Below are 13,434 nucleotides of genomic sequence, written 5' to 3'. Positions count from 1 at the left end.
TAAATGATGGATGGCAAATTCCGAGATCCTAATGTACAATATCAAAGCAAAAGAGTAAGATGCGATAAATCTTTCATAAAAATCATAACAAAAACGGATGTTAAGAGAGGATGACCAAGTTTTTACATGATCCCCCAAGCATCCTCGCAGCCGTGGCAGAACTTCGAACAGGCAACGGAGGCAGAGAGAGGATACTCACTAACACCAATCTTCTCGTCAACATACTCGTCGGCGAAGTTGTCCTTGCCCTTGGCCATGGCACCCACGAATACACATATACTCTCGTCCTCATCGAGCGTATCTACGTAGTCCTGCACCCGCTGGACTTTGGCGTCGAAACTCAGTGTGATCTTTCGGCACTTGTGAGGCAGGTGATCGGTAATAGGGTTCTTGATGACTTTGAGCAACTTCTCCTCCGAGTTGACGGACTTGATGGAGAGTCGATGCAGAAGCTGGACCATAAGACCGCTGAATCGCTTAAACGTACGCGGGATTCGCACGCTCGGGTTGACCTCGATCAGCACGTTTCGGGCCGTCTGAATGTACACCTGGAGCTTCCCCGCCTTGTTGATAGGCGAGTCCAACAGCGTCAGCAGACACTGATGGGTGATATCGGGTCGGGTATCCTTAATATCTCTATTCAGCTTTTTGATGTACGCCTGGTGGTCATCGCAGTTCAGGAGTGCATACCGATCTCCTCCGCTCGACGGGATCTTATGGGTCTCCAGGCATGCGTTCGACAAAACGACAATCAGACGCCTGGTCTCCTTGTCGCTTGAGCTCAGCACCTTTGGCTGCTTCGGCAAGAGCGAAGGGTCCTGGCTGGAGTTCTCTTTAGACATTTTGTGGGTTTATCGATGATCAGTAAGGTCCTCTCTCGCCGAAAATTTCAGAAAAAATTTATCTTTTTCCGTTGGGAGTGAGAAACCCTAAACCACACGCACTGCGATACTGAACCACCCCCGGTTCTTCATCCTTTTTGCACATACGGATCGAACTGTTTTGCGATCTGGGTGGTATGAAGATGTCAAGATGGACAGCGATGAAGATGAGGAGCTTGACTTGTTGGACCCAGAAGAGATTCGCCGGGAATTTGAGCTGACACAGCGTCAACAGGGGAAGCAAGAGGAGTCAAGTACTAGCGAGAGCCTTTTGCGGGACTTCAACGAACTTCAACGCCAATTACTCCAGGCCAATGGCGAATCGGTCATCATAAGGCGGCGATTGGAAAAAGCTAATGAAGACCATCTTAGCGAGGTTGAACGTCTTGAAGCGGACTTCCAGGCCCGCCAGAAAGATGTGCTCCAGCAGATTGTTGAGCTGAAAAAAGAGGTTGCCAAGCTAAGCACCGAGAAGCAGATGCTAGCGCTAGAGGCGCGACATTCAGTTGTGCCTAGGAAAAGAACTGGAAGCGAGGCTGAGCGGGGGACACAGCCGCCATCTCCACAGAGAAGGCAAACCAGTGCCAAGGTTTATGTCGAGCCGAGAAAGGACCCGCGACTGGAGATGGTGCCACGGTTACTCGAGACGAACGCGTTATTGTTTCTTAGCACATTAATTATCCACCATACTGTGCCTCAAAGTAGCAGAGTGCTTACTTTGGAGCAATTGCATGACGTAGATCTCGATGGACAACCTCTATCGCAGGTTATACTGCTGGAACTCTCATCAGCGGAGACGATCGAGGATGTTCTCGGGGCATTGTTGGCAAGACTGACAAAGTCGTTTGATTTGTGTCTTTCGAGCCAGAAGTGGATGGAATGTGTTTTGATTACATGCCTCATTAATACCTGTCTTGACTTTGCATTGTTATCCAATAACAGCCACAGTGTCAAAGGCGCACAATTGGCGGGCATATACCTTGATATTCTCACGCGCTACCAGGCAATTATTCTACCGGAACAGCAGCAGCAAACACATGTCGTCCTCGGCCGAGTAGAACTAGAGCACTCGGCGCCCCTGCCGAGGATATCTCTCGACAAGTGTTGCCAAATGAACTTGGTGTATGCAGCATTTGACACACTGGACCGGCTCATCCATTTCGTCGACGAACTACCAATATCTCAATCTCTCCTAGAAGCCTACTGCAATACGCAAGTGTCGGCGGCTGCTACGTGCAGATTCCTCCGAATTCTTGCGCTTTATTTGGAGAAGCTCCCTGCGGTTGCTGCGAGCGAGGCGCATGCCACTGCGGTCAGGATGCTCAACTACTCTGAATTGTCGAAGCATACTTTTTCCTTGGCATGGCTCCCCGGCATGAGCCCAAAAGTGTGGCCAAGCTACTCACAGCTGGCGGCGAAAATTGCCGAACTTAATGCAGAAGGCATTGCTGTACCAGAATGGCGTCGCATCATTGATCTCCACGACAATGGCTCGCCAATTGTAGCGAAAAGACTGCATAACTTGATATCCTTTGCCAACGACCACCTACTAATAGAGTTGCAGAGATTGTGTATTAACATCATTTATTCATCGCTCATTATCCAGCCGAGCGGCGTCCAGCGCGTAACGCATCCCTCAATCGGGATCACTGTGTATACTAAAGTCATTTATTGCATGCTTAACCACCTCGACCTGCTCTATCGCAACACTTATGCATTTACGAGCTATGGCAATCTACTTCTGACTCGCCGAAAGGCACTGATAAGCGAGTGCGTGAAGCTGCTGCACGCAATTCACCATGTACATCCGCGGCCGTCAGATATCACTGCCAACTTGTCTCCTGCTTCGAGACATAACAAGATTGTCGCATTGTCACGAATTGGGGTTGTCGAAGACAGCGCTCAGCAGCCATCCGTTACTTTCGACGACCGCACTGCTGATAAAGCGGTCGAATTGCTCAGTGAGTACATAACGCCTGATGAGAGCGAGCTCATCTATCGGGCTCTTGTAGAATGAACTACATTTAGCCTATCTACATCGTCTCGCCTCTGATAACATCTCGGAACGAGGTGTAACGAACAATCCCTACATCGTCTTGCCTTACTTATAACACCACGATAAATGACAATTAAAAATGTCCACAGCTACCATGAGGAAGGCCACCGGGGTGGAATAATATTAACTTTTGTTATAATACATAACACTTCATTTATATTTTCTCACACGTCATTACTTTAAGCAGACTGTGGCTTGGCGGTGCCGCTCTGGAAGCCGTTCTTGAATCGTCGGGAAACGTGCTTGAGGTATCGCATTCGGCCGGTACCAGTAGTGTGTCGTCGCTTAGCCTTCTGGCCCCAGTTGTAAGATCGAGTCTTAGCAGATGGGTAACCACAGCTGGAACAGGTGTGCTTCTGGATGTGGAAAGATCGTCGACCACATCGGTTGCAAAGAGTGTGGGACTTGTTGTGTCGCTTACCGAAACTAGAGGTACCCTCTATATTACATGGTTAGTAAAATGATCATGTATGTCGCCTTTACACAACTCCACCGGGAATGGCCATTTTTCGCCACAACAAATTTGAAAGCGGTTGCGTACAATAACCTCCCCGGGTCGTTTCCGTCGAAAAATTCCATACGTACTGGTCATTTCTGCTGTCGGTCTTTCGGGAACTGATGAAGTGTTGAAAGATGAGAGAAAAGATTTTCTAGGTGGTGTTTCTTTGGGAGTTCGTAGTGCGCTTGAACTTAACACTCCCCACTATGGTCCACTCCCAATCATACTTAATTAAGAAATTTTCCGAACGGGAACAAAAATGGGGATGGCATGGAGGATGGCAGCCGTGGCGAGCGCAGGACGATTCACTACTTCCCAATTTGGAATGTGACTGTCACAGGTCACGTGCGCATACAACAAACTAGCGAAACGCGTCGCTGTTTCGAACCGCGGTTGGGGCAATTAATTTAGCATTGTTTCGACGAATTAAATGACGCGCTCCCAACTATATTGAGCCGCACGAGACGCGTCTGTACGGCGTGTATTATAAGACGCGCCCATTAATAAGAGGTTGGTACACTGAAGCACAACGCGTAGCGGTAATAAGGGTTGTACCGGGAAAAAAGCGCCGGACCCATTGGAACGCGCATACTCCTCTCTTTCTTTGAACTTGCTTCCTTTTTTTCGTTTCTTCTACGCGCGAAGAAATAGTCCAACAGACTATTCTGACATTCTTTTGACTGCTTGTGTATTCGTGTAATTGGGATAGCGGATTAGTTTAGCATGTCCTTCATTCCATCGTCGCCTACTGGTGCGCTTTTGCCCGCGTTCGAGGGTCAATTGGACAGCCCGCCCTGCTCTTCCCCGGTTAAAACGTCGAGACAGCCCCAGAACGCGCCTTCGTCTCCAGTCATCGAGGATGAGTACCCGGCAATTGACAAGATGCCGCGTCTGGCGACATTCTACCCGACGCCAGTCCCTTCCTCCGTCGCCAATTTGTCTTCTCCACCACCGTCCAAGCCTAGCGAGGACGAGACCTTTGCGTCGGTGGAGGCTCAAGAAAAGCGGTTCACGCTGAGGTCGCCGCTGTCGACTGTCGCGCTGGTTAGGCTCCCTGTTAACGGCACGTCTATTAGAATTGGACGGTCCTCCAAGTCCTGTCAGGTCGCGTTGAATAGCAAGAACAAGCTCGTGTCTCGGGTGCACGTGCAGACAAGTTACGACGCCGAGAACAACCAGGTTGTCATCGACTGTTTGGGATGGAACGGCATTGCCGTCTACGTACCCTCGTACGAGGCTGCTGCGCAGATTGCCAGTGAGATGATCCACAAGAACGGGTATCCTACGGCCAATGGCCAACAGGAGCACGAGGTTTTCAAGGACGAGACTATTTTTATTGAATACGTGCCGGGCATTGTCATTGACGTGCGAGGAGAGCGTGCACTCATTGAGCTGGTCGAAGATATTAATGATGAGACCGAGGACGAACGGGCCGGGCTGTACAACGCGTCTTCCCCAGTAGTCCCCGTAAGCTCTCCGGCTGCCATTGGATCTTCGCCCGTGTGGTTCTCGCCTCGCTCTGCATCACAGCCTTCGCCGGTGCCTGCCGTGCGTTTGTTGGACTTTGGCAAGGAGACCAATGTTGAGGTTGGTGAGGTTGGAGAAGTTGGCGAAGGGGAGGACGTCATGACGCCGAAGAACCAATCCTCCATTCTTGGTCAGGACGACACACGGTCTCCGCTTGAGGAGCTTAATCCTAACGAGTACGCTCCAGTTATCTACAATACTGTTGCCTCGGATGCCGAAGAGAAGGAGATGAAGAAAAAGATTATGGAAGGGTCGAAGGAATTGAATATGACCCCGGAGGAGTTGAATAAATTGAAGGTCTCGAAGAGGTCCAATGAATTGAAGAAGATGACGGAGGACGAGAATAAGAAGAAGAAGCGACAAAGCTGCGAGCCAGACGAGGTTGCAGGCGGCAAGAGATCAAAGAAGGCCAGCACTCCGGATATTATACCAGAAGAACAATACGAAGAAGGAGTTCCTCTCAGTGAAGGAGAGCTGGCGGACTTAAAGCACATCATTTCCAACCACCTTGCATTTTCGCGGCTCAAGTCGACGCCGCTTTCTACCATTCGCAAATCTAACAGCAAATTAGAGCCACTAACAGTTCCCCAACTACGCGAGATTCTCATGAACACGAGGTGCATTGGCGTCATTTCGCGAAGCGGTAAGGACGCCGCTGGCAAGAAGCTTGAGGACGAGTATTATTATGACCCGGAGCACGACACTGATTTGGACCGAATTGCCATGGTAGAGCAGACGCGGGGGCGGACGGGCCTTCGACAGTGCCGCAAGACCCACAAGCAATATTTTTGGAAAAAACCAAAGAAATGAATCGTTTTTTTATTTTTATTTTTATTTTTCTGTTTGCGCTTATATTTTGGTAGTTTCTCTTTTTATTTAATGTACAATACATGTAATATATTCATGGATCTACAATTGTATTCGTGGGCAGCGACAGCTTTCTTCTTTGTGCAAGACGTCGTGACAGCCGCACATCGAAGTTGTTACAGCCGTGCTTATTGGAACTCTTTGTATTCCCTTCGACAGACTTTTTAACGTAAGCATATCGGACACACCATAAATGTTATACTGTGTAACAGTGATATAATAATTTGAATTATTGTACCGATGATATAAACACATGGCCGTACAAATGTAAGCCTATTACACGAAAGGCTACCTCGACCCATACACCACAGTGAATGAATACAGATAGGGTAACTATTCCAAGCATAGAAGGTGGGGAGCGTGGGGGAATGTAAAAATGTACATTCTCGTCGGGCGCGGCATCCGACGGCGGTGCGGCGCCGCACGGACATTAACCGCTTGTGGCACGGCCACGCACGGCTTTAACATATTGTGGCCAGTGCCCCAAATGTTCGGGTCCCCGGGGCCAAATTAGGCGCCAGAGGGTATAAAATGTCCCAACACCGCCACAAGCATCGCAAGAAAAATTCGCAATAAAACGTGACCTGACGACAGGGGGGCATTATCGATAAGTGAACCTGCAGATTAGATAGCCAAGAGTGCGTCGATAAGCGATGCGGATTGCATACAGAATCAAGAACTTTTCGCCGTTCTGGTTTGCCGCGCTCATGGGCGTGGGCATCACGGCGGCCATTTTGCATAACTTCCCGTTTGAAGCCCACTGGCTCCGCGTGTTTGGCATCGTCGTGTGGGGCATCGCCATCGCCATGTACGTCGTGTTCACTACGGTGTTTGTGCTCAGATTTGTGCTCTACCCGGACCAGTTCTGGCGCATGCTCCATCACCCAGGGCAGAGTGTTTTCCTCGGGTGTTATCCCATGGGCTTCGCGACCATTATTAACATGACACACTTCATCTGGGGCCACAAGGCGTGGGTCGCGACCTACGTCATGTGGTGGGTCGACGTGGTGCTGAGCCTGGCGTCAACCTGGGGCGTCGTGTTTGTGACCTACGCCTACCACGGCCGGTCGCTCGAGTCGCTCAATGCGACGATCATTCTGCCCGTTGTCCCCGTAGTGGTCGCTGCAGCTACGGGCGGCGTCATTGCCGCGGTGCAGCCCGCGGGACTCCAGCCGTCGAGCGTCATTATCAGCTTCCTGCTGTGGGCCAACGGCCAAGCGGTCGCCGCATGCTGCATCTGTGTCTACATCTATCGCATGCTACGGGTGCGGCTGCCGCCCAGGGCCATTGCATTCTCAGCGCTGCTCAACGTGGGCCCACTGGGCCAGGGCGCGTTTGGCATCCAGTGCATCGCCGACGTGCTGTGCACGATTCTCCGGCGCCAGGGCGTTAACGAGGGGACTGTCGAGGCGATCCGCTACATGTCCATCTTTGCGGCGTTGGCGCTCGTGGCATTTGCTACGTTCTGGATCGTTGTGTCCGTCTTCTCCTCGATCTATCTCAGGCCGACGCAGTTCCACCCGTCGTGGTGGAGCCTCACTTTCCCCGTCGGCACCTACGTCGTGGCGTGGTACCAGCTGGGGGCCGAGCTCGAGATCACCACCTTCAAGGTCATTGGCGCCGTGTTTGGCGTCATCGTCGCGCTCAACGTGCTCATGTGCTCGGTGCTCAGCATCTACCACGCGCTCTTCAAAGATACCCTGTTTTCGCTCGTCCAGAGCGAGACGGACTCCCTGGCCGACGACGACCAATCCAAGCATACGTCTTCTGCTGCAGATGACAACTCCAAGATTTCTGTTTAGATTTAGAGCAATTTTAATGAGATGATATGAGACGACGTGTATTTCCCCCATACTGCCCCTGCAGATGGAACGCATATTTCTTACTCAATTGTCTCAATTTTACAATCAATTGAACTCCACGTAGTAGAGCCCCGGTGCCCCCCCCCCCCCCCCCCCCCCGAAGAAAAACGGGTTTGGATATTGGGGGCCAGCCCCCAAACCCCCCGTAGCTCCGCTTCGCGGGCTAGTTATTCCAGTTGAATGTAAGTTTATATTAAATAGTACATTAGAGTCATGAAAAATGAGGGGTGCCGCGAGCTGTTGAAAGCGACAGAGGACGTTACTCAATGCAATGTAGGGCTTTGTCGTCGAGGAGACCCTTGTTCGTGAGGTATCGCACGAGGGTGATGACGAGCTGCTTCTGCTCGTCGGGGGTGAGGGTATTAATGGCGGTCTGGAAGACGGTGCCCACGGACAGGTGATGCGTAGAGACGAACGACTCGTAGTAAAGGTACGAGAAGAAGCCCATGAGGAACTGGCAGTCCATTCTATCGGTGATGCCGCCGTGGCCGGGGATGGTGTCGCCAAAGTCCTTGACCTGGAAGGTGCGCTTGAGGCCCGACGCGAAGAACCCGCCAAACGGCGCAATGAGCGAAGCGAAAGTGGCAAGGCACATGACGTGGAAGTGGATGGGCGCGACCTTGATGGTGTCGGCGCCAACCAGGCCCTGAAGCGCGGGCGGCACGGGGAACAACTGCTTGACGAAGACCGGGTTGGGCACGCAGTCGAGCCCGGAGAACACATTGGCGCCAATCTCCTGCACGGGGCAGATGATGTACTTGAAGCGGACCAGGAACGCCGAGAGGCACATACCAATGATGATGGTACAGATCCAGGCGCCGACGAAGCCCTCGACGGTCTTCTTGGGCGAGATGGCGATTAGCTGCGTGCGCCCGAACGTGATGCCGCACAGGTACGCAAAGATGTCGTTAGCGATGACGAGCGCCGCGGGCATGAAGAACCAAAAGAGGCCCGCGAAGATGTTGTTCACAATGAAGTGCGCCTGGACGACTACCAGCAGTAGCGTCATATGTGTCATGCAGAACTGCGTGAACTGGAACCGGTAGTGGCTCTTCTCGAGCGAGTACACAAAGAACACAAACCCGAGAATGTACAGGCAGTAGCTAAGGAACCGGTGGTGCGTCGCCAGCGGCAGCAGGTACGTGTCGACCAGCACAATGTGCTTGAAGTAGTAGATGACGTTTTCCCCCTCCAGGAAGTAGATCGTCGTCGCTAGGAAGTACCAGTTCAGCGACCGCCCCCACGGCAGGTTCTTCTCGCGCGCCGGCTCCGAGGCCAGGTTGATCACCTCCTTGAACGTCAGCACCTGGATGAGCGCGACCAGACCAATGATCCAGATGTGGCCCGCCCCGAGCATGACGAAGAAGAAGGCAATCATCACCAGCGTCCAGATCGTGCGCACAATGAACACCTGCTTCTTCGACTCGGGAGTCTTCGTCGGGTTGGGGGCCTTCTCCACTACGACCTCAGCCGCAGATTTCTCCCCTTTGCTCGACATTTTTTTTATTTTCGTCCCCTATATATCTCGATTAATATATTGGTGGGAAATTGCACCTATGGGAGTGATGAGAAAACTATGTAATTTTTTTTTCTACCGTCGTCGGTTGGGAAGCTTCGGATGCGTGCGTGGGGCTCTCTCTTCTCGAAGGTTGGAGAAAGCACCCCATCTCGCCGGCTTTGTTGGGAAACGACAAACCTCCAGGAGTGCTCCCAACTACCCGCTGGCGTCCCTGGCCCATGGGCTGTGAGCCTCCCACTCTAATTGGTGTTGTACCTGGCCATTTGGTGTGAATGTGATTGTTAGGGGACGAGTTCCGCCTCCCTCCCTCCCCTGAGCGGCGGCGCATAGCGGGCTTCCCAACCGTCGGGGTGCATAACGGCCGAAGCCAAAAGGGTAGGGGTATCCCAAGAAGCGAAAGAAGAGATGGAGGATTACATGAATGATGAATTCGCCGGGGTGCCCTACGAGATCGTGAGCATGATCTGTGGACACCTGGACACGGCGGCCCTCATCAATTTGCAATACACCTGCCGCAGCCTGAGACAGCTCGTAGGGGAGTACCTGTGGCACACGGTGGACATCAACGGATTCTCGGACCGCCTCAGCTACAACCTCGACGGCGCATCCCCGGCGGTCGTGACGAGCATGGGCCTCTTCTATGAAGGCGTCAAGTCGGGGAGCCTTGCCGTGCCGTGCACATATGTGCGGAATGTGACCCTCAAGGTCCCCGGGCTCAGGGGCCTGGCCGACGACGAGTCGTCGCGGCTCGCGGCACTGACGGCCGAGTTCATGGCGGACATCATCCCGCAGTACTTTGGCCAGCTCAATTGTTTGAGCGTAGTGTCCAAGCTCGTGTATGACTCAACTATAACGGAGCAGTCGCGGGCAATGGCGACCGAGGCCTACAACAACGAGAGCAACTGGGCGGCCCACATCTCCAACATGTTCGTCCAGATGCCGAGCGTGGCCAAGCATTTGAAGCTTGAAATGGGCGAGAAACCGCCGAGCCGGCCGCTGGCCATGGCGAACCTCCGGTCGCTGCGGCTCTGCTCACGGTTCTCGGAGCACATTGAGCACTTTCTCCAGCTCGGGCTCCCTGCAACGCTCGAAGTGCTGGAATTGGACGCGAGCCCTTTAAGCAGCGCTTTCAGTGCGAAATGGCTGAAGAGGGTGACGAGTGAGTGCGAGAACCTCGCCCGTCTCGACCTGTCCCAGTGCATCGTTAGTAACCCTCGTGGCATCAACTACGTGCCGGACTGTGTTACCGAATTTGCGCCTCCCATGTCCTGGCAGGTGCTACACCCCGACCTGTATTGGAGCGAAGAAGATGAGGATGACGCTAGTAATGGTGACGATGGTAATACCCCTGCATTGCGGCTCTCCCATGTGACGACGCTGGACCTCGACGCGTCGAGCCCATACCACCAACCCATGGAGTGCCCGGCCCTTTCGACACTTCGCGTGTACAAGGACTCCGAGGGTGCAATGCCGATTATTCGAGATCTTGTCGCTGCGTATGACGGAGTGGCCAACATTTATATTGAGCATATTTCGCTTGGGTCGGCTGTAGAACTCATGGAGAGCCCTCTGGGCGCCTCATTGCAGCGACTGGCTCTCGCAGGAGTATCCGTCGGCGAAGGTGAACCAATTGAACTGGCACTTTCACGACTAGCTGCAGCTATTAATAAGGGGACCCTGCAGGAACTCTACCTCTGTCCTCTTTTTGAACTGGACTACGCTAAGCTCAATGCTATCCTACAGAGCCTCCATGTCAAGGATCTGTATCTTGCCAATTGCCTACAATGCCGTGAAGAGGAAGGCTGGCGTCCGGTGCACAAGAACTCGTTCAATTCGCCGTACTATTCATTCTTCGCCGGCGTGTACTTCAATCTTCAGCGCTAGCCCTGAATCGCATTATTATAGAGAAAGATCACCCTCCGCGCAGCGGAGCTATGAGGGTCTGGGGGCTGGCCCCCAGGGGTAATTTAATGGTCCTTCCTTTAGACACCGGTTCGCGGTGTGCAGGCTCTTCAGGCAGTTATTAAATTATCATACATAAAACATTTTTTAATACTTGGCCTTGGAGGAGCTGGCAATGTCGTGGTAAACGTCCAGTGGAGATGGCTCCAGAGCGGTCTCCTTCCACAGGTTTGGAGTGAGGAAGCCGTAAGTGTTACCAATGGCAATGAAGGTAGCCTTCAAGGTGTTCTCAGTGGTTCGGGTGGAGCCAGCAGAGGAAGTGTAGGCGTCCTCAATACCAGCGAACTGGAGCAGCTTCTTGACGGTTGGGGAAGCAACGACACCAGTACCTCGTGGGGCTGGGATCAATCGAACAAGAACGGAACCGCACTTGCCAGAGGTCTTACCGGCAAGAGAGTGTGGCTGACCAAGGGAGGTACCCCAGTAGCCTCGTCGGACAGGAATGACAGAGAGCTTGGCAATGATGATGGCGGCTCGGATAGCAGTGGCAACCTCCTTGGCGGTCTTGATACCGAGACCAACGTGACCGTTGCTGTCACCGACGATGACAACAGCCTTGAATCGGGTTCGCTGACCGGCTCGGGTCTGCTTCTGAACTGGCTTGATGGACATAACCTCGTCCTTGAGGCCTGGAAGGAACTGGTCAACAATCTGGTACTCCTTGATTGGCAGGGAGTGGAGGTAGATCTCCTCAAGAGAGTTGATCTTGCCGGCCTTGACAAGTCGACCGAGCTTGGTCACTGGCTGCCAGCCCTTCTCCTCGTCCTTTCGGCCACCTCGTCGGCCGCCTCGGCCACCACGGCCACCTCGACCTCGGTCGCCGCCTCGGGCACCACCTCGTGGTGGAGCACCGCCTCGCTGCTGCTGCTGCTGCTGGGAAGACATTTTTTCGTAATGTGTTGTCGAAATTCGGGTTCCTTGAACTGGAGAAAGTTGTCGACTTTTTCGGGTTGTTCAAGTGAGAGTGCGCGTCGAAAAATTTTGTTTTACTGCGGGCCTCCTCCCAACGCGCCATACCGTGACGGTAAACTTCAGATCTCTCAGCCGCACCACTTACCCGGTAGTCTGCCCTGCCCAGGGCTTGGCAAGTTGCATCACGTGAATTCCTTAGGGCTGAGCCCTAAAGTCCCAACCCGAGCGCGCGGTCAACACAAAGGGAAGCACCCGTAGCCGCGCATGTTCCATGCAGCCCCAGGCGCGACTGACGTAGGTTCACATGTACTGCACAGCACGAGAGCACCCCAGGCAGAATCGGTCGATACAAGCCAAAGCAGCACGTATGTACAGCCCTGCATTAGCTTGCTGAAAGGCGCAATGTCATCTGGTCATTTCCAATCAATTGTGGCCTTGGTATTGCCACGATGGTGCGGTGGTACCACTCAAAGCGCAAGTGGGCGCAACCGAGGGGCAGGCAGGTCTTAATAGTGCGTCAATTTACCCCACTGAAGGGCTCACAGATGGGCGCTCACTTAACCGTGGTTCTCCCGACAAGTCGTCCTACCCGCCACTAAGGACCCAAATCGCAATCACCTTGTTCTTTGAACGCTTGTTTCTAGTAGATATAATCCTATAGTATAACCATGTCGTAAGTACTATTTCGTTTGGAAACCGTTCGACGCTGACATGAAGTAGGTACGCTGAAGCTGCTGCCGCTGGAGCCAAAGCGCCACCCTCGGACAACCCTGTCCCCATAGAGCACAGCAATGTTACCGCGGAGGAGGCCAAGGAGGCCAAGGAGGCGGTCCACGAGGAGAAGCTGCGAAATGCAGGTATTTTTGAGACGGCGCAGCTCAAGTTCCAAGGGTTCGCCCAGGCCGTGAGTGATTCGCTCTCCGATCCGTCCATCGCCGGCCAGCTGGTTGTGTCGTTTGCAGCGACCGCCGGCGTTGCTGTTGGCCTGTTCCGTCACCATCAGGTAAAGGAATTGACGTGGTGGCCCCTAGGTGTGGCGTATGCTGGGGCCATTGTCCTCGTTGGCGGTCTGGACTTTTACACCGTCAAGAAGATTCGGGATAACAGGAAGTAAGTTATTTTTTATTTATCAATGGTATTTGTCTTATCCATCTCTGTGGCGCGACGTCCGACACTAGATAACGCCTCACTACGGGATTGTACCTAACGTAATTGGGGGGACTAGTCCTCTGAAGCTGAGTTACGCGGAACTAGCTTGATCAATTGAGTCTCCGCGAAGCGGAGCTATGGGAGCTCGAAGACTAGCCCTCGAATATCCTCCTAGTAGGAATTAGGGGACTGGTCTCTCC

At 52.9% G+C, this 13,434-nt stretch overlaps 9 protein-coding genes across 9 annotated transcripts; 5 read left to right on the top strand and 4 right to left on the bottom strand.

Moving 5' to 3' along the window:
- Positions 1-122: 122 nt before the first annotated feature.
- On the bottom strand, positions 123-842 carry EMG1 (18S rRNA pseudouridine methyltransferase; the record flags this gene model as incomplete). The annotated part of the gene is made up of 1 exon (XM_076682868.1): positions 123-842. One exon carries the CDS (start codon positions 840-842, stop codon positions 123-125), a length of 720 nt encoding a protein of 239 aa, XP_076542843.1.
- Positions 843-1,032: 190 nt separating this feature from the next.
- On the top strand, positions 1,033-2,898 carry LCD1 (Lcd1p; the record flags this gene model as incomplete). Its single annotated transcript, XM_076682867.1, has 1 exon — positions 1,033-2,898. The coding sequence occupies one exon, from the start codon at positions 1,033-1,035 to the stop codon at positions 2,896-2,898; it is 1,866 nt and encodes a 621-aa protein (XP_076542842.1).
- A 218-nt stretch (positions 2,899-3,116) lies between these two features.
- RPL37A (60S ribosomal protein eL37 RPL37A) lies at positions 3,117-3,529 on the bottom strand (the record flags this gene model as incomplete). Its single annotated transcript, XM_076682866.1, has 2 exons — positions 3,117-3,376; positions 3,523-3,529. The coding sequence occupies 2 exons, from the start codon at positions 3,527-3,529 to the stop codon at positions 3,117-3,119; spliced, it is 267 nt and encodes an 88-aa protein (XP_076542841.1).
- A 630-nt stretch (positions 3,530-4,159) lies between these two features.
- Positions 4,160-5,773, top strand: TOS4 (FHA domain-containing protein; the record flags this gene model as incomplete). Its single annotated transcript, XM_076682865.1, has 1 exon — positions 4,160-5,773. The coding sequence occupies one exon, from the start codon at positions 4,160-4,162 to the stop codon at positions 5,771-5,773; it is 1,614 nt and encodes a 537-aa protein (XP_076542840.1).
- A 710-nt stretch (positions 5,774-6,483) lies between these two features.
- Positions 6,484-7,632, top strand: SSU1 (Ssu1p; the record flags this gene model as incomplete). The annotated part of the gene is made up of 1 exon (XM_076682864.1): positions 6,484-7,632. One exon carries the CDS (start codon positions 6,484-6,486, stop codon positions 7,630-7,632), a length of 1,149 nt encoding a protein of 382 aa, XP_076542839.1.
- Positions 7,633-7,951: 319 nt separating this feature from the next.
- Positions 7,952-9,190, bottom strand: CDS1 (phosphatidate cytidylyltransferase; the record flags this gene model as incomplete). Its single annotated transcript, XM_076682863.1, has 1 exon — positions 7,952-9,190. The coding sequence occupies one exon, from the start codon at positions 9,188-9,190 to the stop codon at positions 7,952-7,954; it is 1,239 nt and encodes a 412-aa protein (XP_076542838.1).
- A 426-nt stretch (positions 9,191-9,616) lies between these two features.
- On the top strand, positions 9,617-11,095 carry TRVA0_005S01420 (F-box protein; the record flags this gene model as incomplete). The annotated part of the gene is made up of 1 exon (XM_076682862.1): positions 9,617-11,095. The coding sequence occupies one exon, from the start codon at positions 9,617-9,619 to the stop codon at positions 11,093-11,095; it is 1,479 nt and encodes a 492-aa protein (XP_076542837.1).
- Positions 11,096-11,260: 165 nt separating this feature from the next.
- On the bottom strand, positions 11,261-12,058 carry RPS2 (40S ribosomal protein uS5 RPS2; the record flags this gene model as incomplete). The annotated part of the gene is made up of 1 exon (XM_076682861.1): positions 11,261-12,058. One exon carries the CDS (start codon positions 12,056-12,058, stop codon positions 11,261-11,263), a length of 798 nt encoding a protein of 265 aa, XP_076542836.1.
- A 695-nt stretch (positions 12,059-12,753) lies between these two features.
- Positions 12,754-13,199, top strand: TRVA0_005S01376 (uncharacterized protein; the record flags this gene model as incomplete). Its single annotated transcript, XM_076682860.1, has 2 exons — positions 12,754-12,758; positions 12,806-13,199. The coding sequence occupies 2 exons, from the start codon at positions 12,754-12,756 to the stop codon at positions 13,197-13,199; spliced, it is 399 nt and encodes a 132-aa protein (XP_076542835.1).
- Positions 13,200-13,434: the final 235 nt, after the last annotated feature.

Source organism: Trichomonascus vanleenenianus, assembly GCF_965637985.1.
Source record: "Trichomonascus vanleenenianus strain CLIB 3782 genome assembly, contig: TRVA0_005S, whole genome shotgun sequence".
Classification (NCBI taxonomy): domain Eukaryota; kingdom Fungi; phylum Ascomycota; class Dipodascomycetes; order Dipodascales; family Trichomonascaceae; genus Blastobotrys; species Blastobotrys vanleenenianus.
Note: the sequence above shows the minus strand (reverse complement) of the source record. Positions and strands in the feature narration are given on the sequence as shown.